Source organism: Macaca nemestrina, chromosome 6 (assembly GCF_043159975.1).
Source record: "Macaca nemestrina isolate mMacNem1 chromosome 6, mMacNem.hap1, whole genome shotgun sequence".
NCBI classification, from domain to species: Eukaryota; Metazoa; Chordata; class Mammalia; order Primates; family Cercopithecidae; genus Macaca; species Macaca nemestrina.
Window position 1 is genome coordinate 141,944,130 of NC_092130.1, and position 26,996 is coordinate 141,971,125.

Below are 26,996 nucleotides of genomic sequence, written 5' to 3' on the forward strand. Positions count from 1 at the left end.
AGGTTTACTCAGCTTGGGCCCCCTCCAGGTCCGCTGCTGAGGGGGCCCAGCCCAGGACGGCAACGAGACCACAGTGCAGCCGGCCCAGAGTCCTCAGGTTTGCCAGTTGGATTATTGTGCTGCCATCATGTCTTGGTTTGTTGATCTTGCTGGAAAGACAGAAGATCTTTTAAACTGAGTTGATCAAGGGGCTGCAACAGCTCTCAGTAGGAAAGACACCACCACCAGCAACATCATATATAGCAAAAATACTGACTACACTGAACTTCACAGACGTTCAAATACAGATTCGGCATATCAGACTCGACCTAAAGCTACTCCTATTTCATCAGCAGCTGATAACATTTGAAATAAAAAAGCCACCATCTTAGCTGGTACTGCAAATGTGAAAGTAAGAGCTAGGACGCCAGTGGAGGCCTCTCATCCTATTGAAAATGCCTCTGTTCCTAGGCCTTCATTCCAATTTGTGCAAACAAAAAGTCAGAACCTGATGATGAGCTACTGTTTAATTTCCTTAAAAGTTCACAGAAGGAGCCTACTGGGAGGGTGGAAATCAAAAAGGAAAAAGGAAAGACACCTGTCTTTCAGAGTTCTTGGACATCAAGTGTTAGTTCTGTGAACCCCAGTATAATCACCATCAAATCCACCCAAGAAAATTCTTTTGGAAAATGCATCATCAAATGCTGCGTGCACTGAGCACATCCCAACACCTAATGAAGATGGCAAATCACATGAACTATCTAACCTTCGACTGGCCCAGCTAATTTTTGTATTTTCAGTAGAGACAGGGTTTCACCACGTTGGCCAGGCTGGTCTCGAACTCCTGACCTCAGGTAATCCACCCTCCTCAGCCTCCCAAGGTGCTGGGATTACAGGCGTGAGTCACTGCACCCGTCCCTCCTTGGTCTTTCAACTGGAGCACCTCGAACAGCAGATGAACTCCGTCTCTGGAAGTTGCAGTAATGGGTCTTCGATTAATATGTCTGAATTTGACAATGGTGAAGGCACTCGTCTGTGAAGTGTTCCTGTTCTTTTTAATGGCACAGAAACTAATCTGGCAGGAATGTATGGAAAAATTCGCAAAGCTAGTTCAATTGACCAATTCAGTATTTGTCTGGGAATTTTTCTCCGGAGATACCCCATAGCACGAGTTTTTGTGATTATATATATGACTTTGCTTCACCTCTGGGTCATGATTGTTCTGTTGACTTATATACCAGAAATGCACCACGACCAACTGTATGACAAATGAACTGAGCCCAGGTGTTGTAATGATTAGTTGTCTTTTTCTAGACTTGGGATCTGCAAGAAGGCCAATTGCCTAAAATTTCTGAGAATGTGCACAAGATTATTTTAGCACTACAAGCTTTTAATTTTTTAAGTTATTATACAAGTATTCTGCTACCTAAATCTTCCTATTTCCTTTAAATGGTAAGAGTTTCTAAAATGGACAATAATTTAACAAGCTCAGCTCTGCTTTTTCTGAGTTCAGTGGTCCTAATATACACGTAGAGAAAGATCCTGGGGTTGCTCACCTCTGTACAGACCATCTGTATGTTAGGTGACATTGATTATGGATTACAATCAGGGAAAATAATTGTATTTAGTGACAAAAATAAAAAGTTTCCTTTTTTGATTAAAAAAAGGAGAAATTAATAGGAATGATTATTAAATATTCATTGATTATGTGTTAATTTCACCAATTGACTATTATGTTTGGACTTTATTCAGGATTAGATGCACAACAGTAAATGTGACTATGGTTTTTAATTTAATTTTTATAATATAGTGATAAAATTTAAGAATTAAACTTAGAAGCTGTAAAACCTGGCATTGTTTGATATTAGAGTTAGAATTATCAAGCAAAGTATACGGATTAGATAAATAAGGTGGAGTTATCTTTACATGCAATTGATAAACCTGACTGTGGGAATTACAGCAATATAGATCAACCAGAGGTCTTTGGACATTCTCAGAGATCCACAAATTTCCTACACAATTTTTTATATTATGTTGTCATTCAGTGAAAGTCTAAAAAAAAAGTTAATGTAAGAATTTACCTTTTCATTAATTGTCATTAAAATACACCTTTACTTGTCTCAGGCTAACAAGTGCAGGCCAAACATTACTAATCGAAAGAAGAAATGTAGTGGGAAAATTGAGTTATAACACATGGCATGATAATATAGCAATGCTAAACTCGGGAGAAATATTCCTGATTACAGCACTTTAATTAAAAATAGAATATGAATATGGGCTAAAATTTTTTGAATAAAATAGGCTTACTCAACAGGTAAACACATGCTACCAATTGCAAAGGCTTATTAGCACCATAAGAAAGTTACACAGAGACACATTTAGTTTGACTAATTTTTTTTCACTAAAATATCCGTAATAAGGGAAGAGAATTAACATTTATAGAGTGTCTTTTGTGAGTTTGTGATGGGTACTGTTATTAAATAATATAATTGTCATAACTGTATTGTGAAGTAGAATTTTTGCCTTTTTACAGAGTAAGCTGATGCCCTGGAATATTAAGTGATTGTGCTGATGAAATTAAAAAGTGATCACAAACGTCCAGTGATAGAGTGGGTATGAGGAGACAAGACTTCATTGAGGCACATTGCTGAAGCCTCACTGGAGGAAAATTGGCAGATCCTACAGGGAAATAAAATATGCAAATCTTTCATCTCAGCAATGCTACCTTTAGATCTCTGTCCTGGAACACTGCCCCCACCCCACGATTTACACAGAAAAGCACGAGTAGGTGCTCATCATTACATTGTTCTTAGTCAAGGGGGAAGACTGAACAAACCTGGACCACCCCTATCACAGAATACTCTGGAACATTTACAATGAACAAGATAGGCCCGGAATAGGCAGCACAATATTCAGCACACAGAGCTATTTAGGTTTTTAATCAGATACTCCTGTGCATACATACACAGGTCAGTAAAGACTTAGGCCCCACAAAGTTCTACAAAGATAAACAATGGTAGTCTCTGGGAAGCGGAGGACAAGGAGGAGTGAGAGGTCGTCTGAAACTCTACTTCATCTGTGTTGTAACACTTCTTCCAGAAATGAGTCATGTATTATTTGTGTAATTAAAAAATACTTTAAAACAAAAACAAAAACAAGGGGGAGAGAGAGAGAGAGAGAGAGAGAGAACTACCTAAGATCACACCTCCAGGAGAAGCTTGATCCCTGGATCATCTCATTTCAAAACGCCCGCTCTCTCCACTGCACCCCACTACTTCTTTGTGGCTTTTATATTTTTTTCCTTCTGTGTCTTTTCTTCTTTTAGGTTGGTGCAAAGTTAACTGCAGTTTTTGCCCAAAGTAATGGCAAAAAACTGCAATTAACTTTGCACCAACATAATATATCTTTCTCTTCTCTAAAACCTGATTTATCATCTTATGTTTATGTACTATATTTCTTTTTTTATTTATGTAAATTTAAGGGATAAAGTGCAGGGTTTTTTTTTTTTTTTTTTTCATGGATACATTGTGTAGTAATGAAGTCTGGGCTTTTATTATAACCATCACCCGAATAGTGTACATTGTACCCATTAATTAATTTCTCATCCCTCACTCTTGCCAACCCTCCCACCCTTCCCAGTCTCCAGTGTCTATTATTTCACACTCTATGTCCATGTCTATATGTAATTTAACTCCCACTTACAAGTGAGAACAGGTGCTTTTTGACTTTCTGTTTCTCAGTTATTTCACTTAAGATAATGGCCTCTACCTCCATCCATGTTACTGCAAACGACATAATTTTTTTTATGGCTGAGTAGTATTCCATGGTGTATATACCACATTTTCTTTATCAGTGTCATCCATTTTATAAGTTTCATCCATTGGTGGACACTTAGGTTGATTCTATGACGTTGCTATTGTGAATAGTACTGCGATAAACATACAAGTGCAGGTGTCTTTTTGGTAAAACGATTTCTTTCTCTTTTTTTTTTTTTTTTTTTTTTAGTATGAGACGGAGTTTCACTCTTGTTGCCCAGGCTGGAGCACAATGGCACAATCTCGGCTCACCACAACTTCTGCCTCCTGGGTTCAAGCAATTCTCCTGCCTCAGCCTCCCGAGTAGCTGGGATTACAGGCACCTGCCACCACGCCTGGCTAATTTTGTATTGTTAGAAGAGATGGGGTTTTACCATGTTGGTCAGGCTGGTCTTGAACTCCTGACCTGAGGTGATCAGCCCTCCTCGGCCTCCCTAAGTGCTGGGATTACAGGCATGAGACACTGTGCCAGGCCAATTTCTTGTATTTTGGTTGAATATCCAGTAGTTGGATTGCTAAATCTTATAGTAATTCTATTTTTAGTTATTTGAGAAATTTCCATACTGTTTTCTCTAGAAGTTGTACTAATTTATATACATTCCCACCAACAGTGTATAAGCATTCCCTTTACTCCACATCCTTGCCCACATCTGTTATTTTTTAATTTTTTAATAGCTATTCTGACTCCTGTACAATGATATCTCACTGTGGCTTTAATTTGCAATTCTCTGGTGATTAGTGATGTGGAGCATTTTTTCATAATCTTGTTGGCCATATGTGTGTCTTCTTTTGAAAAATATCTGTTCACGTCCTTTGCCCACTTTTCAATGAGATTATTTCAGAGGTTGTGAATTGATTGTAGATTCTAGATATGAGTCCTTTGTTGGATGCATAGCTAGCAAATGTTTTCTCCCAATCTGCAGGTTGTCTGGTTATTCAGTTAATTAATTCTTTTACTGACAGAAGCTTTCTAGTTTAGTTAAATCCCATTTGTCTATTTTTGGTTTTGTTGTATTTGCTTTTGAAGTCTTAGCCATGAATTTTTGCCTAGGCCAATGTCCACAAGTGTTTCCTAGGTTTTCTTTTAGTATTTTTATAGCTTCAGACCTTACATTTAAATCTTTACTACATCTTGCATTAATTTCTTGTGTATGGTGAGAGATAGGAGTCCAGTTTCATTCTTCGGCATATGGCAGTCAAATATTCCCAGCACCATTTATTGAATAGAGTGTCATTTCCCCAGTGTAGATTTTTGTCGACTTTGTCAAAGATCAGTTGGCTATGGGTATGTGGCTTTCTTTCTGGGTTCTCTATTCCATTCCACTGACCTATGTGTCTATTTTTATACCAGTGCCATGCTGTTTTGGTTGCTATAGCCTTGTAGTATAATGCGAAGACAGGTAATGTGATGGCTCCAGCTTTGTTCTTTTTGCTTAGGATTGATTTGTCTACTCAGGGCTCTTTTTGCTTCCATATGAATTTCAGGATTATTTTTTGTAAGCAATGGCAACAATAGTCATTGCCATAGCAAAAGTAGCAAATATTTAACTTAAATGAACACCTTCTCTTATCACATGTCTGTACATATAGTTGTGCTTCGTACAGGTATACTGAGTCGTAGTCACTTTATCTCCCTTTGAGTCACGCTGAGAACACTTGCTCTGTCCAGGCACTACAGGGAAGCTCTTCCTTCTTTGTTGGCAATTCTAGTTCTTTCCCCAGTGCATTACAATTCTTTGCCTGGTCTGTTGGTCTAATTTTCCCTTTCAAAACTTCATAGTTTTCCAAGGAAAAGCTTGCTTCCTGAATGAACCACTGGTCAGGCAATTTCCTTTATTAAAACTTCTTTGTGAGGCTTTCTCTTTCTTTACTTAAAAAGGGTGCGTGTCGTAAATTAATGTAGCACAGGCCAGTCATGCTAGCTCACACCTGTAATCCCAGCACTTTGGGAGACTGAAGCAGGCAGTTCACGTGCGGTCAGGAGTTCTAGACCAGGCTGGTGAAATCCTGTCTCTACTAAAAATACACTATTAGCCCGGTGTGGTGGTGGGCACCTATAATCCCAGCTTCTCAGGAGACTGAGGCAGGAGAATCGCTTGAACCTGGGAAGTGGATGTTGCAGTCAGCTGAGATCACACCACTGCACTCCAACCTGGGTGACAGAGCAAGACTTCATCTCAAAAAAAAAAAAGGAATGTAGCCCAAAAACGTGCTTTGTTGGGTGTGCAGAATTTTTTGTTTGTTTGATTGATTTGTTTTGTTTTAATAGTTGCCAACATTCAAAAAGTAGAAGATTTTATGGAAAAATCTTGTCTTGTTCTTCACATATTTACAGTGGGCTGGAGCCCCACAGTGGCCACCCATTGAGACAGGACATTAGTTTCCTGTTCACCATGGTCACGTGCTCCCAGCTCAGTGCACACAGGCGTGTTCCTGCCTGGAGCCCACAGACAGCTGAATTTGGAGCACATGCTTTGTTGCTCCTCTGTTTGCCCCTCTCTGTCCGTGAGGCTGTGCGATTGCCTCTGCACATCAAGGTTTATTCCTTCTCTGCTCATAGATGTTATATTACTGGCTTATATTGATTTTATCCTAAAAGTGTTCTCAAAGGCTTACTACTGTTGATTTAGCCAAAACATTCACTATTCCCTCAACAAATAAAACAGTTAATCTGAGGATGTTTCTAAAACTTGATTTCTAGTGCTTTCTTTGCTCCTATAGAAGTTATTACACTTTCAAAATAACTTTTCATATTTGAAGAATAGAGATTCAGTTATTGCCTTATACCCAAATATGTTGTGTCTTAGAGGAGGGAAGAGGCACCCTGTAATCCATGAGCATCTGACAAAGAACTTTTCTTATATGCAGACTTTTTTCCTTTTTAAAGTCATATTTAACCTTCCAAAAAAAAAGAACCAAAAGTCAGCACTCTTCCGTCAAATTACCACCTAATTTGAATTTCATATTATTTTATGACTGGAAAATGAATAAACTCATTTATAAAAATAACTTACCTTTCATGATTACATCTAATTGAATAACCAACAAAGTTATTGATTGGGGAGGTGAATTTTTAACAATTGAAAAAATTATTCAGAGACATTGAATATTAAAGTTAGGTCTGAAATGGAAGAGTCTATGATAGTGATCAAAGCCCTTCTTTACTTATTTTCCTCTCATTGATCATTAAATTTGTTTTGATCTCTACCTCTTCACCTCCATTCTAATTTCAGCTTTGATTATCTGTGTAAACACTGATGTTTCAGTATTACTTTTCTTTCCATTTTGAGGGACTATTCTAAGCTGGCCAACATTTTCTTGGCAGTTTGCATTTAAAGCAAAAGATTTCATACTAATACAGTTACGGTGCTTTGTTTTCAACTAAATTAGTTTTCAAAATTTCCCATCCACAATGGTTTACAAATCCTTTGAAGATAAGAACAGATGGCTTTGAATTAGAGCAAGGAAAAATTCCGTAAAACTAGATTTTCTAAGTCTGTGACCCAGACGTTTCAAGTCCTTAGACTTGCAGGCTGCTGAGGATCGAAAAGTTTTAGTGATACTTTTACCTACATAACAATATATACTGATATGTTTGTATTGTATATGAAACTCTGTATTATATCAACACCAATCATAAAAGAGAATGTTCATTTTTCCAGCTACTTAATTAAATAGGGTGCTGTACTTCCAATATTCTTTATAAAGAAGACATACTCACACAAATAAAATGTCTTATAAACATATGAAAGAATGCTCAGCCTCACTTATAAATATGAAAATCCAATTGATATGGCATTAATTTTTTACCTGTCAGGATTATTAAGACCAAAAATGTATGATAATATACATGCCAGTGAAGTTATGGTAAAACAGGTATTCTCCTACCTGTTTAAAAAAAAATCACTAAATGGCATTATTTACCAAAACTGTTTTTTTTTTTTGAGCTGGAGTCTTGCTCCGTTGCCCAGGCTGGAGTGCAGTGATGCGATCTTGGCTCACGGCAACCTCCGCCTCCCAGGTTCAAGTGATTCTCCTGCCTCAGCCTCCCGAGTAGCTGGGACTACAAACATGCACCACCACGCCTGACTAATTTTTGTATTTTTAGTAGAGATAGGGTTTCACCATGTTGGCTAGGATGGTCTTAATCTCTTGACCTCGTGATCTGCCCACCTTGGCCTCCCAAAGTGCTGGGATTATAGGCATGAGCCACCGCACCCAGCCTACCAAAATATTTTAATGCTCAGTTCTTTTGACCTACCGATTTCACTTTCTAGGAATTTATCCTACAGGTACATTTATACTTGGGGTCAAAGACATACATACAAGAAAAATTTTATAATTGTAATTGTCTAAAATAGCATAAAATAAACAACAATCTAGAGTTCCTCAGAAGGTTGAATATGGAGTTACCTAGCAAGTCTACTCTTGGTATTTACCCAGGGGAAATGAAAACATAGGTCCACTCGAAGGTATACATTAACGTTTATAAAAGCATTCTGTATAACAGGCAGAAGGTAGAAACAACTTAAATGTCCATCAGCTGATGAATGGATAAATAAATGTGATATATGATGAAATATGATTCAGCCATAAGATAGTAGTATTAATATCTGCTACAATATAATTGAACTGCAAAAACAACTAAGTGAAATAAACTAGTCACAAGCAACCACATATTATATGATTCTCTTGATATGGAATCGCTGGAATAAGCCAATCTGTAAGAGACCAAAAATAGATTATTGGTTGCCTAAGGCAGCCAGGATTGGGGATAGGGATGAGGAGTGACTGCCAGTAAGTACAGGGGTTTATTTTTGAGGAGATGTGTATATTCTAAAATTAGATTATAGTACTGGTTGCACAACTGTAAATATATTAATACCATGGAGTTTTATATTTTAAACCAGTTTATGTATATGAATTATACTTCAGTAGTTATTTTTATAACTTAAGTGACCAGCAATAATGAGACTGGTCACATAAAATAAGGTAAATCCATGCAATGGAGAACTCCACTGTCATTTAAAAAAAAAAAAAAAAGCCCAGATTGCTCTTTTTGTGCCAATATACAACAATATCTTTTTAAAATTAAGTTAAGAAAGCAAAGTACAGAATAATGTATGTACCATGGTTCCATTTGTGTAAAAAAAAAACGTAGAATATATTTCTTGAAATGTCCTTAAGAAACTAATTACAGCTGTTGTCTTTGAGGCTTGTAACTACAATACGGGGGTCTAGAACAGGGGTTTTTCGTTTCATCATTCCCTCCTATATTTTCTTAAATGTTTTACTGTCCAGATATTTATTTTACAATTTGCTTTTTAAAATCAGTTTTCTTTTCTAAAGGGAAAAGGACAAATGAAAAAGAAAATCAATCAGTGAAACATTAAATGTGTGATACATGCAGTGTTGTCAGGCATACACAGGTATTGACAGTGGAGACCCGCCTCAGAAGCTCACTGTTTAGCTAGGAAGAAAATGAATAAATAAATGAGAAAGTAATTTATGGCAATTTTAAATAAAATAAAAATGATCTGAGAAAACACATACCAGTCCTCTATGTACAAACAGAGAGCCTCTGAGCTAGGTGTTAACACCAGGGAATCACAGGACAGTCACACCTCACTTCAAAAGGGCAGGTAGTTTTTCAAAATCTTGCTTTTGACAGAATGATCAGATGTATGGCAATTAGCATGTCATTTCAAGCACAGGTGACAGTTTAGAAAACTTCTAATAAAAGTTACTGAAGCATGATGATCCCAGTCTCTCTGCACAGATGGAAATAAACAAGTCCTATTGATTTTTAAGGAGCCTGCCCCATATAGAACACAACCGTGTTAGATCCTAGAGTAATTCATAAGTAGCACTGCATACCTACTGTGTGCTTGGCAGACAGACATATTTTGAATTCTTGTAGCAACCCTGCAAGTTAAGAGTCAGTAGTCCCATTTTAATAGGCAGAGAATCTAAAACCCAGAGAAGCGAAATAAGTTACCCAGTGTCCTACAGCTAATACTGAATGGGATTAGTAGTCAAACCCAGGCCTCAATAACTTCAGCACAAACATTCTTTCTGCCAATCTTTCAGATTCTCCCACTGAAAATTGTTTCTGGTGTGTTTTGGAGTGAAGAATCTGAAAGTAGTATTTGGTTGCTGTGGTGCCTACTGGGGTAGATTTAGGAATTTAAACTTCTTCATTCTTGGACCATTCTAAGATTCTCGAACAAAACTAGGATTAGACATGACTAATTTGAGGAAAAAGTAGTTTCTGTTTGTTTATTGTTTTCTTTGCAGTTGACGGGAGTAGACTGTGGTGTATGAATGGGACAGCCAGATCAATTAGTAGCTAAGAAGAATAGGACCATTTATTAAGAACTACCATACCATGTGTCAGATGCTTCTGCAGAGTGTGTGTATGTGACCATTTCGCAGATGAGAAAATGAAGACTTGGAGATATCAAGCAACTTAACCAAGTCTTCATACTGAGTAATAAAAACTGGAAGGTTTATATAAAAGTGGTTGAATCTGAATTTAAAATTAAGCCTTTCATTCTTTGCTTCTCCATGAGGCCATCCAAGCGTTTTTAAGATATAGAAGTAGCAAATGTAGGTTTTTGTTCCAAGAAGTTTGGCCATGAAGAAGAGGAACAAAATCAGCTGGTATCTAGGGTGGGGGAAGAGGTTAAAAAAGGATACTGTTGTGTTTCTTTAGAGTTAAAGATATCAGACCACAGTTCAGAGCACATAGTAAGTGCTTAGTAAATGTTTCTTGCTTGATGCAATGAAGGAGTTAATAATAAAGGGAGTGGGTTGTACAAGGAAGCAGGCACTGATGGGAACTAAAATGCTGTTAGTATGTGCAAGGAGGAATGCCATCTTTCCAGAGAATCTGGAGCAAAGGAAAAATGGGAGAGCAAGATATTAGGAGATTTTCAGTTAGAATGCAGGACAAGTGGGGATAGTCAGATGGGGCATTCTCCATGTTCTTAGTAAAATAAAAGGTAAGGTCATCTGTAGTACATGAGGAAGGTAAGGCTAGGGTCCGGGGATGAAGGGGATTACAAACAACCTTTATGGTAAATGTGGTAAGATCTCAGTAAGACTGTGTTTAGTTTAGATGTGAATGACTATACGTGGCCATGCAACCATAAGGGATTCCATTAAGTGTCCACCCAAATAGTTTTACAAACTACTTGGCACAGAGGTCACCAAGATAGACTCTGGCAGTGCCATGTGGTTGCTAGAGCTTTTCTTCTTGTTTGAATGGGCAATGCTATGTACCTACACAGGCCCAGAGAAAATAAAAGTCTATATGACGAGTTGCCAGCTCCACGGCTAAAATCTGAGACAGATGCTTAATCATTCTCAAATAAATAGATGATGAAATTAAATAATTTCCAAATGTCTTAAAGTAACTTAGAAATGATTTTATTTGTGGCACCCCTCAGCCTTGTGTGATCATCTTTTATGTTTATGCAGTGCTTCAAACTTTTTAAGATGCTTTCACACGTATTAGCTCATTTCATCCTTAAACCCCTTTGAGGTAGTTAGGGCTCTATTGCTCCCATTTGACAGATGGAGAAACTAAATCACATGGAGATTAAGTGATTCGCCAAAGATAAATAGCTCTTTGGTGATAGAGCTGGAGATAAAATCAAAGTTTTCTAATGCCTGGTCCAATTCTAAGATATCCCAAAAAAGCCAGAATGAGAAATGCCAAGTCTAGGGTCAGGGTTTTGTGGCAATTGGGAGCAGCAATACAGTGTAATGTCTTTGGTGTTGTAAATGAATCCATGGATTTAAAAAGGAAATTGAGACCCAGATCGACACATGTACCTTATGACCCCTCAGGACATGAAGACTTTAGGTACCTTCTTAGTCAAAAGTCACAAACATCAAAATCTACAAGGTAGATATCCTAAGTCTTCATAGATTTTTGTTACCAGAATGTTGTAAAAATATCTAGAACCAGCATTTTTGACCAGCAGAAATACATAAAATGCAGTTTGTGAAGTAATACAATTTCCATTTCGCATGAGTATACCACCACCCTCGTTGGGTCCTCTCTATTTCCACCTCTTCTCTCCCAACTCCTTCTTCCACTGCCCTCAAATCCACTTTTCTGTTTATAGAGTTTTAGATTCTGACAAAATCTCACCATTTTGGGTAGCCTGCATTTCAGTGAACCTGGAGCCATTCTTCAAGGCAGGGCCAGATAACCACTGAGCACTCACCGACTCACGGAGGGTCTCTCTTGGTCATTTCCTTGTGGTAAAATGGCCTCAGTGCTCCACCCATTCCAGCATGCCTGAGCAGAGGAACATGACTTGTGCAAGATCTCTTCCAAACTTCCAAAATTAAAAAGGATGAAAAGTTTGAGTCAGAGGTTATTAACTTCCTAGATTTTTAAGAATTATTTTTGTGTTCTAGAAGATATTGCAATTTCACTCCCCGTTATTCGCAATTCTCCCCATTTTTCTGTAACCAGTATAAACTGTTCCCTAATAAAAATATAGTCAATTTTCCTTAATTTTGTCATTAGTCACTCAAGCTCCCACTTGACTGATTAGCAAGATGCCGATTATGTCCTTCTTGAAGCCTTGATCTCCTGTTAGAGTGCTCAGAGCACAGTTCCTCTGTCGGTCTCAGGACAACAGTGGGTAGTAGGTTGCAAATTCATCTGATTAGCTCATTGCTGCTGAACCATGCTGCACTGTCCAGAAGACCAGCTGTGCCCACTGCCACAGGGATCCATATCCCTGCACAATCCTGTCATTCTTTGAGGATAACATTCCACATGGTCTTTTCAGTTCCAGTACTTTCAAATCACAGCTATCCAGACAATCCCCCCTGAGCTTTGGGAGGTGAGAGCCATAAGTAGATCAGAGTTTTAGGTGTTAGCTCTCAAATTGCACATCCCTAATTCGTAATGCCAGCTGAGGTCTAAACCTGTTGTTCTTTCCCCTTATTTCATGTCTCCTAAGTCCTTTTATGCTATTTCAAACTTCCCCGATTTCTGTTCTTGAGGGTTTTTTTTTTCCCCAGCCAGCTAGTCTCAGTCATTCATCTATAAGAACCTATTTCCTACTAGCTTGAATGTTTACATCCCTGCTGTCTGGTTTCCAAAATCAAATTCTAAGGCGTCAGAATTTAGCATCCAGAACACCCCAATATGTGAGCCTTACAGTCTCTAGAGCCAGGTCTTTCCTGCATTAAACTGAAAACACTCATAAAATCACCCTAAGAGGAAAAATACAAATCAAAAAGCTGAACTTAGACCCAGATTGTGGGACAGTTTGCTAATGTGTCTATTTTAACTTACTAATAATTTTCATTTAATTATCTTGAGAAGCAGGAGCATAGCAGAAAGTGCATAGACATCATAAAAAATTGACTAGAGTTCAAATTCTGGCCAAGTTTGAACCCCACCGCTACTGCTTACTAATTCTCTGAACTTGGGTAGTTTTCTTAACTATCAAATGGAAACTAGATAATAACATATACCCCCATAGGGCTGTTATACAGAATAAATAAGATTACATATGTAGAATGACTAGTATGGTACTTGCCAAAAATTGTGTGATTAATTAATATTATTTAATATCATTACTCCCAGATATTTTTATCTTTATTGTTTCTGTTTCTTTACTCATTTTACTGCAGTTCAATATTCATCCCCTCTCTTTCCATCAGAATAAAAACATATTTTTACTTTTGAGGATGTTAATAGTTCTAATTATATTTTAGTACACTTTATAAAGTCCAGATTGAGATTTTAGAGTCAATCATTAGATTATAATGTCAATCGTTAGACATTAAAGTAAGTCTAACTGGTTTTTTCCTCCAGAAAAACTAAGATGCTTTTCCTTACAATTATTTTGTATACATGCAAATGTATTCCTAGCAGTATTTGAAAGTGACCACATGTTTTGCAAAGCAAAGTGTTTCACTGCCACATACTAGTGTAACATAGGAAGACTTTAGCATGTGTTCTCCCAAGCTTGATGAGGAAGAGCATGCTCAAACGATTAGTTTAGTGCCTCATTACGTCTTTCAAATTATCTTTGACAATTTTCCAAAACTACTTTTTCTTTAAAATCTAACCAGTCCTTTTCCATCTCTCGCCCTGCTTCCCGCTGGTTTCGCTGCATTCTCAGGTGAGCCCTACTCTGCCGGTGGCGAGACCACTGCCAGCAACTCAAGGAGGACGCCCTTCTAGTTCCAAGTCTGGTAGAAGAGCAAGCACACCCCTTCCTGGGTTGCTCAAGTTATTATAACCGCAGAAAGGAGAATAGATGTCCAGTAAGCAGAACCACAGAGGGCCCCCAGATGCCACATCAGAGTCTCGTAAGCCTGTGTAAAGTCAGAAAGCCTGGATTTGGGGAAGTCAGTTTTCAGTGTTTCTAATTCAAAGGAATCACCATTCCCTAAACCAATTCTGTATCTTCTCACGTGTTGGCCCTAAGTCACTGTCCCAGGGTAATGCTTCCTGCTTGTCAAAATCTTTTCCATGAAAGGATAAGTCACAGATGGCTAATAAATATTTTTCTCCCTATTTGGACGGCTTATTAATATCTACTCACAGAGGCATATTCTCTTTGGGTACAGCTTTTAAATCATTTACGAATCTACTGAAGCATATTATTTATGAATTAAAATAACTGGATGCCATTTTCATCTGTCATATTCACTAGAATTTTTCATGTTTATTCTATGATGAAAGAGGCATGTCAAATTGGTAAGTAATAGCTTATCAGATAAATGGTGCAGAACATTTGCTAAATGATTTAGGAGCAACAACAACCATAAAATTAAATCTCTATCTCACACCAAACTCCAAAATAAATTACTAATAGTTTTAAAGAGTTAAATGTAAAAAAAAAAAAACAAAAACAAAAAACAAACAAAAAAAAAAACAACGGAGTAGGAGAAAATATACTGTTTATAATTATCTGTTCTCAAATTAGGGAAGGCCTTCCTAAAGATAATGTGGTGACAGAAATTATACACGAAAGGACTGATTGATTAGAGGAAAAGTCTGATATATCCCAAAATTTTTATTTTAGTTAGGACAAAAATGAACCGGATTCAACATTTCTAACGTAAATATCTTGAGTTGGAGTTTTTAATTCATGAGATTTACAGGGGAACTAATTCTGTCTACCTCCATCCCCAAAAACTAGCTGCAAAAGCAGAACTATTCTTGTGGGAACTGTTCCTGGCCTGGAGGGTCTGGAGTCTGCAGTGCAGGGCCTGAGCAGTTTTTAAGACTCCAGGAAGAAGGGAAACACCAGGGTGAGGTCAGAGAATGAAGAGAGAGGGCAATATAGTCAGCAATTATCCTAAGTGAAGAGCTTTGGCAAGAGGGAGAAATACCTAAAAGAAATTAGGAATGTGTTTGTGTCATATGCTGTGTAAAACCTTAGCATTACCCGTGTAAAGAAATTTACAGTGAAGTGCCGTATTTTTTTTTTTTTGAAGTTTGTAAAGAGGTTTTATTCATTGTGTTATATTTTTTAATGTATGGACAGGCAAAAGCAGGATCCAAAGCAGCCTAATTACATTCCATTGGTCCAGTTAAGAAACAAAAAGACTAATATCCTTAATAAAAATATTAAAAACCAACAAAAGGAAAATACTAATTTTGAAATAGGCAAAGTATCTGAATCAATAATACAGTTAAAAGGAGGCTGGGCGCAGTGGCTCACACTTGTAATCCCAGCACTTTGGGAAGACAAGGTGGGTGGATTACAAGGTCAAGAGTTCAAGACAAGCCTGGTCAACACAGTGAAACCCTTTCTCTACTAAAAATACAAAAATTAGCTGGGCACGGTGGTGGGCATGGTGAAATCCTGTCTCTACTAAAAACACAAAGAGAAACCCCGTCTCCAATAAAAATACAAAAATTAGCTGGGCATAGTGGCAGATGCCTGTAATCCCAGCTACTCAGGAGGCTGAGGCAGGAGAATCGCTTGAACCTGGGAGGCAGAGGTTGCAGTGAGCTGAGATCGCGCCACTGCACTCCAGCCTGGGTGACAAAGCTAGACTCCCTCTCAAAAGGAAAAAAAAAAAGGAAAATGGTTATAAACATGAAAAAAGACCTCATTTGTGCTCAAAGGCAGGTAAAATTAAAACAAAATGTTTGTTAAGATATTATCCTCTTTTCCTCTCAGAAAATCACCCCCAAATGAGAAAGAAATTAAAATTCCATATTTAGGAAAACAAGGCAACCTGCGTAATTCCAAAGTCTGGTATATGAAATCAGAAAGTCAATGGAGGAATGAGTGAGAGGAAGAGGATCAAAGCAAAGAGGAAAGACATAGAAACAACTGATTCTAGTCACTATTTAGCAGATAGAACCTAGGAATTTTTTAGGTACCAGCAATGGTATGCTGATAAATGTTTAACAACCAGGAAAAACTCTGTGTGTATGTGTGTGTATGTGTGTTATACACATATACATACACGTAATATATTTTATTGATGTAAAGGATGAATAAGACCGGGCACAGTGGCTCACATCTGTAATCCCAACATTTGGGGAGGTCATGGCAGGGGGACTGCTTGTGCCCAGGAGTTCAAAACCAGCCTGGGCAACATATCAAGACCTCATCTCTACAAAAAGTTTAACATTTTTTAAAAAACTTAGATGGGCATTGTGGTGCACGCATGTAGTCCCAGCTACTCAGGAGGCTGAGGCAGGAAGATCCTGAAAGCCCATGAGTTTGAGCTTACAGTGAACCATGATGGAGCCGCTGCACCCCGGCCTGGGTAGCAGAGCGAAATCCTGTCTCACAAAAGATATATAGCACACAACATAGTAATAATAATAAAATAAACATACTCTTTTTTGAAAATTCCATATAGCCAGTTGTTAATTTTTGCCAAATTATTTTATCTGTAGCCAACTATGGTTGCAATTAACAATCTTCTTTTTGAAGATTTGTCTTAATTCATGGTATTGTTTGCTTTGCTTCTTAGGTACTAGCAAAGGCCAGACGTCTTACTCAACAACTTCTCCGCCACCACCTCCACCATCCCATCCGGCCAGCCAGCCACCATTGCCAGCATCTCACCCATCACAACCACCAGTCCCAAGCCTACCTCCCAGAAACATTAAACCTCCGTTTGACCTAAAGTAAGCAAAAGATTATCTTGCCATTTCTTTCCCTGTCTCTTGCCACAGATTTTCAAACTATGCTTGGTTGAATACTGAGAGTTCCATGGGAAACTTCTGGGTCTACAAAAGTGGGCAGCTGGCAGGGAGAAGAGCTGGCCAAGATGACAGTGCAAATACCCCTAGAATTGCTCAGTTCTGAGTCATTTTTATTTATCTGTTTTATGTTGGGTTTCCCCTTAAGAGTTTATTTGAAGAAAATTTCCCCTGTTTTCTAAAAAGTTCTGAAGCTTTCTTGAGAACCACCAACTCCTCCACTATCACAATTACCACCAGTCCATCACCATATTTTTACTGACTGTTTATGATGTGCTAGGAATTTTACATATATCATCTCTATAACCTTATTGATTAGATAGCATCATCATTATTTCACAGATAAGGAAACGGAACTTTAGCTCTGCAAAGAAGCCAGGTAACTTCTCCAAAATCACAAAATAGTGTAGAATAAAAATTTCAACCAATGTTAGTCTGAATCCAAAGTAAGTGTGCTTTAAACTACTATGCAAAATAGCCTCCTTTAATTAAAAAATAATACAGATTTTCTCTCACCCATCAGAATTTTTGGGTTGGCTTTAGAATCTAGGAAACTTTTATTCAAGCCTGCTCTTGTTTGAATTTTCTTAGATGGTATTTTTCAGAAATGTCAGCACTGTAGGGGTTGCTATGCATGGGCTCTTTACCCAGGATTTAATAGAATAGTTGGTAAAGGGAAAAGCAAGTGGCAGGTTGGAATAAAATGGAATGTCATTTTAAGAAGAATGTTCAGACAACAGCAAGCATAAATCCTTGAGACAAAATGGACTAGATATTCCCTTTCTTCTCATAGAAAGTTGCTTAACATGATTCTCCTTTATCACAAATAAGTTATATCTCAACATATTTGTACAATTTGGTTTACCTTCACTTAAATTCCCCTACTGGATTGATGTTCCTTACAACAAAAGTACTTAATATCCATAATCCACATAATGGAAACTGTTAATAACAATATTGGATTGACAGATTCCCTGAAATGCTTGATGACTACAATTTAAGGAAAGGATAGAAAACATATTTGTCATGCAAAAATGCCATCATTTTTAACTTTAATATGCTTTCTTGGGGGTTTAAGGATAGTAAGTAGAAGGTGCTAGAGCAGCTTCATGGCTATTATCTTATATGTGACCTGCGTTGTGCATTTATATTAACTGCACACCCTTCCAGGCATTTGAATTTATGGACGTCAATTTAAAGCCTCTAATCCTCCATGATATCTAGCTACTTTGTTTTTTCAAAAGGGAAAATGTATATAGTGAAAGACTTTCAAGCTCCCATCAGAAAGCTTAAGTAAATTCCACAGTGAAGCAATCTCTGGGTTAGAAAATTTTCCCCAAGAAGGGGAAGCTAGAAATGCATAGAGGAAATGAAATCAAAATGGCCCTTGATGTTCAGGCTCAAAAGCTTATATTTCACATGAAGGGGCAATGTACAGGGTAGTCTGTAAGAAGAATTGTGAAAGATGTAGGTGTTTCTGTACTTCTCACAGCACCAGTCCTCAAAACACATACAGGGGTATTTCCCAAACATTCCCTCTGCCAACCTGCAAGCATTCCTCCATTTTCTAATCAAAGACCACTCTCAGGTCAAGATCTAATAGATTTCCTTTACAGTCATGCAACAAGGATTTTTTGAGCCACTACATTGTGCCTTTGTAACAGGAGTTCAGGAAATATTAGTAAACAAACAAAGACCTCTGCAAAGCAGGGACTAAAGAAATGAAAATAATAAACAGGGCTGGGCACAGTGGCTCACGCCTGTAATCCCAACACTTTGAAAGACAGACGTGGGAGGATCGCTTGAGTTCAGGAGTTTGAGGCCAGCGTGGGCAAAATAGTGAGACCCTGTCTCTACTACGCATTTAAAAATTAGCTGGGCATGATGGTGCATGCCTGTAGACCCAGATACTCAGGAGGCTGAGGCAGGAGAATTGCTTCAGCCCAGGAAGTCGAGGCTGCAGTGAGCCTAATTATGCCACTGCACTCCAGCCTGGGTGACGGAGCAAGACCCTGTCTCAAAAATAAATAAGTAATAAACAGGTAAAGTATATGGTATTAGCACTTGATACTTCCTAACATATTTCCTAAGGGAAAACAGAGCAGAGGTAAGTGGTGGAGGTGGAGTGTGAGGGTGGCGTTGGGGCAACATGTTACTGCTTGAGAGAAGCAAGGGTAGCTTCCTATATATTTATACTTTTGCACCAACCTAATAGAAAGTGATACTTGAGCAAAGATTCAAAGGAAGTAAGGGAGTTAGACATGAAGGAAGACTGTTCTAAGCAGAGAGAGCAGGTAGAGAGAGCAAGGAAAGGAACAGTAGGGAAGGAGTCAGCTCATGTAGGGCCTTGTAAGCCGTGACAGAGACTGCAACCCTTATCTTAAGTGAAATGGGAACCAATTAAAGAGCTAGAGCAAAGCAGTGATGTTTTCTGACTTGTGCTTTATAAAAATCACCTTAATGGATATGCTGAGAAGAGACAGTAAGTAGACAATTGTCAAAGCAGGGAAACCAGTTACTCAGATATTACAGAAATGCAGGCAAGATATGCAGTAGCACTGACCATGTTGGGAACAGTGGAGGTGGTGAGAAGTGTCCATATATTGGATGTATTTTGAAGGGAGAGACAAAAGAATTTGGATTTAGGGTATGAAGGAAAAAGGGAAATCTAGAATGGGTGATTCCAGTGTTTTTGGCCCAAGCGACTGTCAGGATCACGCATCTGTCAGCCCAAGCACCACCATGAGGAGGCTGAGGATGTCAAATGATGAAGATGTTAAAATTATGGCAAATCTAAAGATCTCAAGAGTTTTTATTTGCACGTCTAAAATCGGGCAACACTTTGTTCCATAAAATAAAGTAAGTGTTCCAACGAGTGAAGCAGTGGAGGTTGGCTTTATAAACAAAAAGAACTGAAGAAAGCAGACACAAAGAACAAAAAGTGGATTGGTCATTTCAAAGTTACTTTCCTTGTAGGGCAGGTACAGGGAAATAGAACAATAGAAAGATAATGGATTGGTTAACATCAGGTTACTTCAGGTCCCTCTTTGTTGTAAAGATTAAAACAGAGCTTCATTATTATGATAGAAGGTGAAAATTGGCCTCTTCGGGCAACTAGGCCATTCTCTCTCTCTCCTGATTTCCCCAAAGGCCAGATAACAACTCAGTTTCCGTTTGGTGAGCATGGGTGATTCCATTTTGATTTTTAGTCGGTCTTCTGGGGCGCAGTGCAGGAATTTAGTCCAAAAAAATGGCCTCCTAGATTTTGTTTAACAAAGGTGAGGAAGATCTGGAGGTCATGGCTATGTTAAGTTTGGGGTACCTTTTAAGCATTCACTTGGGTAAGAAGTGGAGAGTTTGGGAGAGAGTTCTGGGTTTAACATAGGGGAGAAATAGGAATATATTCCACGCTGAAAGTCGTGAGGCTCGTTAAGATGATCAAGGAAGGGAGTGAAAACAGGGAAGAAAAGAACTGAGCTCTGGGGCACTATAACTCTCTGAGGCCTAGTAGGAGGAGAAGGGGCAAAGGAGAATAAAAGGAACAACCAATAAAGCAGGGGTCCTGGAAGCCCAGGAAAGGAAGCATCCAAGGAGGAGTCAGTGAGCAACTGTGTCAGGTGCTGGTGGAGGCCAAAAAGTGAGGACTGTGGAGGTCAGTGCAGGGGAAGTTGTCAGGAGTGGTGGGGATACAAGGCTGATTGAAATGGCTTTAAAAGAGTATGAAAGGAGAAGAATTGGACAGAGAAAATATATACAACTCCTTTACAAAGAAAGGGAAACCAAAGAAACGGGACAGTAACTGATGGGAGAAATGAGATCAAGAGCCTTCTTAAAGATGGTAATAACAGCACATTTGTAGGCTGATGGGAAAGATTCAGTCAAGCAGGAAAAATGATAAGGATGGAGAGAGGGGAGAATTGCAGGACCCGAGCGTTAGAGCAGCGGGGAGCAATGGCTTCCCTAAGGTTTACAGTTCTCCCTAGGGCATGGAGTGGAATCTCTAATCGGGATCAAGGAAGGAATTTCAGAAGACAGGGTGGACTTTGTCATCTGCAGCATGTTCTGCCGACTCCTAAAGCTGCTCCCAGAAGTAACTTGCAATCGTATCATTCAGGTCAGGATGTCTTAAGAGTGTAAAAGAGTTCAGACAGGTGAGAATCAGAAATCCTAAATAACTAAAAAATAAAGTAGCTGAGGCCAAAGTTAGATTGTATTTTAAATTGTATTGTTTCCCCACCTAGTGGTCAGAAATCAGTTTGTTACATTTTCTGCTATTTTTACTCAGGCATTTGAAGAGAAAATGAAATGGGTCAAAAGAGCATGTTTATTATTTTTAATGTTCAAATCAACATCTTTTAGTGTAATATATTTCTTGGTACCTTTTTAAATTATAATTTTAACATCATAATTTTTCATATTAAAACAGAATCAATGGTTGAGTGTTTTGGCATATCAAACAAATTACATGGTTATTAATAGTAATGAGACAGGAAAAGTGAAGTAATAAAAAATAATAAATAATGGGAAGTGACTAAGGTTAGAAAAGGAAAACTTCAACAGTTCTTACCCTGAAGTCATTCACAGTTAGTTTAAAGGGTTTTTTGGTTTCTGTTTGTGTGCATGTTTTATTTTTTGTCTGTAAAATTGGAGGAAAAGTAAGAATTTACCATTATAACCATTTTATTGATTAGAGATGCTTAAAATGTTCTGAAACTTGAGACTTGCCATATCAGTAGCCCGCTGCCAGACAGTCTTCTGTCACACCAGTTGGAAAGTGTTGGCTTTAGCAAGTCAGTTTTCAAATTCCTCATGGGTTAAATATAGGAAGACATGTTCCAGAGAAAGGGTCGCAAGATTTTACTCCCAATAAGGCAGGTATAGAACAAAGTTTAATGTGTCATGTAGATTTCTTCCTCCTTCTTAAAAAAAAATTCTGATAATTAAAAGCTAAATGCATGAATAGCCAATAAAGTATAAAGGCCAGCTGGGCATGGTGGCTCATGCCTGTAATCCCGGCACTTTGGGAGGCCAAGGTGAGCCAATCACATGAATCCAGGAATTCAAGACCAGTTTGAGCAATATGGTAAAACCCTGTGTCTACAAATATACTTCTATATTTGTATATTTATGTATTTATATATTATATATACAGTATATGTGTATATTTATATATATTCTATATATAAATATATATATATAATGATAAGAGCGGAGAGAGGGGAGAATTGCAGAAGCTGAGCATTTGAGCAGCGGGGAGCAATGGCTTCCCTAAGGTTTACAGTTCTCCCTAGGGTGTAGAGTGGAATCTGTAATTGGGATCAAGGAATGAATTTTAGAAGACAGGGTGAACTTTATCATCTGCAGCCTGTTCTGCCTACTCCTAAAGCTGTTCCCAGAAGTAACTTGCAATCGTGTCATTCAAGTCAGGATGTCTTAAGAGCATAAAAGATTTGAGACAGGTGAGAATCAGAAATCCTAAATAACTTTGAAAATAAAGTAGTTGAGGCCAAAGTTATATTGTATTTTAAATTTAAATACACGCATACACACATATGTACAAAAGTTTAGCTGAGCATGGTGGCACTCGCCTGTTGTCTCAGCTACTTGGGAGGCTGAGGTGGGAGGATCCCTGAGCCTGAGAGATCCAGCCTGCAGTGAGCCGTGATCTCACCACTGCACTCCAGCCTGCGGGACAGAGTGAGATCCTGTCTCCAAAAAACACAAAAGAAAAGAAAAGAAAAGGAAAGAAAAGAAAAATATAGAGGGCAACAGTTTTACATCTTTATACGTCAGGAAATAAGACACTAATAAGCGTTCTAAAAATGACAGTCATTAACTTTACTTTTCCTGTTTAATTCTACATGCTATCACATAAAAACAAAGATCTATAGTGAGAGGCTTTATTGAATAGATCTATTATCATAACTGGTAAGCTTCCTTTTCTTCTTCTTCACCCCCTCCCTCTGCTCAATTTCTTATGACTTGGGCTGTGACTGGTTCCATTGTTTTTCTCTTGCTCTCTCTATGGGGCTTTTCTCCATGCTTGGAACCCTTGGTGAAATTGCTGACAGTTTGATCTGAATTTACTCAATGCACCTGCATCTATTTCTCTTCCTCATCTCTTTTCCTTTTATTCTTCACCATCATTGCTATTATAGTCACTATTTCATATTTATTGAACATTTTAATAATATACATATTATAAATTCAGGCCTATATAAAGTGGCACTAAGATTCATATTTTGGGTCCATAAATAAAACAAATGTGTGCAGGTAAACATTGTCTACAAGTAATAAATGCTTTGCATAAATGTGCAGACACACATGTATGAATATGCTATGCAAATACCCTTCCTTTTAGAAGTATTTGTTATTCATACAGGTGTTTTAGGAAGTAAATTGCTTAAATCTGGTGGTCTTTTTGATTTAACATCCTTTTCACCAATGATAATTTGCTTTAGTAATAAAAGCTAGTCTCTTGGTATTATAAGAATATTGTTAATTCATCAAAAAAATCAAAAACCTATCATGACAGGAATTATTCTAATAATTTTCTAAAAGGATAATCATAATAATAAATTAACTAGCAAAGTGACAATCCCTTTCCTTAAGGAGTTTATGCCCTGGTAGTGAAAAGAGAGACCTGAAGCAATTAACCTATAATTACAAAGGAATATAGAATAATCACTATAACGGATGGATGGATGGATGATGCAGAGAAGCAAAGCAATGATTAGGCTTAAGGAAATCAGGGACAACTTCACAAAGGAAGGACTGTTTAAAAGAGAGGCTTAAAGAATGGAGGCCAGGTGCGGTGGCTCATACCTGTAATCCTAGTACTTTGGGAGGCTGAGGCGGGTGGATCACCTGAGGTTAGGAGTTCGAGACCAGCCTAGCCGATATGGTGAAACCCTGTCTCTACTAAAAATACAAAAATTAGCTGGGCATGGTGGCAGGCGTTTGTAGAATCCCAGCTACCCGGGAGGCTGAGGCAAGAGAATCACTTGAACCCTGGAGGCAGAGGTTGCAGTGAGCCGAGCTTGTACCACTACACTCCAGCCTGGGCAGCAGAGTGAGACTCTGTGTTAAAAAAAAAAAAAAGAAAAAGAAAAAGTAAAAGAAAGAAAGACGGAAAGAAGGAAAGAAAAGAATGAAAGGACTGCAAGCAGAGGATGCCGAGACAGGAGGATTATTCCAAAGAAGGGAAGCGTGGGCTGAGCATGAAGGAACAGGAAACCAGACAGAGTTCAGACAGCATATGAGTTTGCTGTTCATATGTGAGAAGATAATGTAAGAAAAGGAAATATGAGAAATAAAGCTTTACAGGGCAAGGTTGATCATAAGAACCTTGTATGCCATAAAAAGAGCTATGGATTTTACTCTGTACAATGTCAGTGTATTTTAATGTCTTAGGTATTTTCATATTTTTAATTAATATTCAATTCATCAAAGTTAGTAATGCAAAGGCCTATTTTACTTTAAGTACTTAAATTTATATTATGTGACTTGTTATTTTATTTATACATCTAGTAATTTGTACTTAAATTAGAATTATTTTCGGGGGATCTTTGATTAATGATTGGACAATTCACATGGCTCAAATTAAATTCTTTCAAATCAATAGTTCTGCTTATAAATGTGGTTAATGAAACTTCCTTTGATGTTTCATATTGCATGTATATATTAACATATTTAATTTCATTTTTAAACATTCCAGATATCTGAATGAACACATTTAATCACCCCACTAAGCAAAATCCTCTCAAGAATTTAAATGACTCTCGTAAATCTATTAAATTGAACCATATCCAGTTCCCATAAATATCCAATAGTATTTGCAATTAGATTTTTCTTATACTTTTTATGAAGTATATTTATTGCAAAAAAATTTTAAGCATATAAAAGGCAGGAAGAATAGTATAATGAGCCTCCATGTTCCCTTCACCAACTTTGACAACTATAAACTCATGACCAATCTTGTCTTATCTATACCCTCACCCACTTGCCTCTTATAATATTTTGAAACTAATACAAAACATCATGTAATTTCATGTATAAATATTTCAGTATGTGTTCCTAAAAAAATAGATTCTGTGCATTAATATAAAATACCGAGTCAGTGTTCAAATTTCCAGTTATCTCTTACAACATGTATGTCTTTTAAGTTGTTTGAATAAGAATACAAAGTATACACATCTTTGTTGGCATATATGTTTTGTGTTTTGTTGTTCCTTTTTTTTTTTTTTTGAGACAGAGTCTCGCTCTGTCATCCAGTCTAGAGTGCAGTGGCATGATCTTGGCTCACTGCAACCTCCACCTCCCAGGTTCAATAGATTCTCATCTCAGCTTTCCAAGTAGCTGGGATTACAGATGCCCACTATCACACCCGGCTAATTTTTGTAGTTTTAGTAGAGACAGGGTTTCACCATGTTGACCAAGCTGGTCTCAAACTCCTGACCTCAGATGATCCACCCACTTCAGAAGACTCCCAAAGTGCTGGGATTACAGGTGTGAGCCACCATGCCCGGACTGTTATTCTCTTTTAAGATATAGGTTCACTCTCCCTGTCTTTTTTTAATTCTTTGCAATTTATTTGTTGAGGATATCAAGTTGTTTGTGGATACTATAGTTCCCCAACATCTAGATTTTGCTGATTGCTCACTATAATATAGCTATATGTCCCTCTCTCCTCTGTATTTCCTATACATTGACAGTAGGAGGTAGAGGTGGCTTGATCAAATTTATTTCTTTTATTTTTTGGTGTATTCTTTCATCTGGAACTAATAATGTTTGCTTGACTCTCCTTTTTTGATGTGAGCAGCCATTGACACTCAATACCTAGACTCCTTAATGTTTCACCTAAAATTTAGAAAGTCTAAACCACAAATTTTAAATTGATGTGACAAGTCTAACTGAATATTTTCTAATGTAACAAATCTCTTAAATATTACAAATATGTAAAAAAATTGACTGTACATACATTGTCTCAATGGTTATAAAACTTATTCCACACATTGTTTTTACTATGAGTTTGGTTTATTCCATCATGTCTGTATTTAATTCTAAATGTTCCAAGGATGAAAAAGGCTCACGAAAGAAAGCAGTGTCTTGTCATGACAAATTTAATGAGTTAATTAACAGGGCCTTTACACTTACGCAAATAGAAAGCTAAGCATATATAAGTTAAATTTTTAATTTTCTATTTTTTAAAGTGAATTTATTAGATTAACAGTTAGTCCCTACCTATATTTACCATCTCAAGTAGAGACTGAGATAGATATCCGTGACAGTTCTTCCTGAGTTACAAATGTATCCACTGAGCCCATATTATGGTTTTAGTGATAAAAAGGCACTTCCAGCCCACATTCTTCAAATGTGGTAAAACACACATTTTGCAGCCAGCATCTCAAGTAATGTTCAAGTAATAATCTTTCCTAACTCTTTAAGGAGTTTGACTATTGGACATGAGAGTGAGATAATCATATTTTTGTGTTAGAAAGATGGCAAAAGTTGGAGAAGGGACTATCAGGATAGGGAAGAGAAGGAGTAATTCTGATTACTAGAACACTGACCAGATGGCTGCTGCAAAAGCCCACTCCAGAGATAATATAATCCTATTTTTGTGTCTAGCGGGAGAGAGGAGAAATGGAAGAGGGAAGTGAATTAGTATAAGGAACTGATGTAATTTGATGATTGATTTGGCATGGGACTGAAGATGAGTGAAAAACAAAGGATGAGTTGCTGCTTGATGGATATGTGAATTGTGGTGCCTTTCACCAAGAAAAGAAACCTAGTAGGGAGAGCAGGTTTAGGCTGGGCTAAAAGGGGGAAACCTCCATTTCTGAGATAGTAATATGGAACTGGCTGTAGGACACCCAAGATGTATACATTTGAATCGGAAACTCAGAAGGGAAGCCTGGGCTAGAGATTTCAACATGGAATTCGCCAACATTAAGATCATATATAAAGCTGTGGAGGTACATGAA

General features: G+C 37.7%; 1 protein-coding gene across 5 annotated transcripts in view; it reads left to right on the plus strand.

Annotated features, from left to right (window-relative positions):
• FYB1 (FYN binding protein 1) overlaps positions 1–26,996 on the plus strand; it is a 164,566-nt gene that overhangs the window by 95,454 nt on the left and 42,116 nt on the right. For all 5 annotated transcript variants that reach the window (XM_011726745.2, XM_071098989.1, XM_011726746.3 and 2 more), the window contains exon 3: positions 16,779–16,935. In XM_011726745.2, coding sequence (XP_011725047.1) covers positions 16,779–16,935 — 157 coding nt within the window. The remainder of the gene's footprint in view (positions 1–16,778; positions 16,936–26,996) is intronic.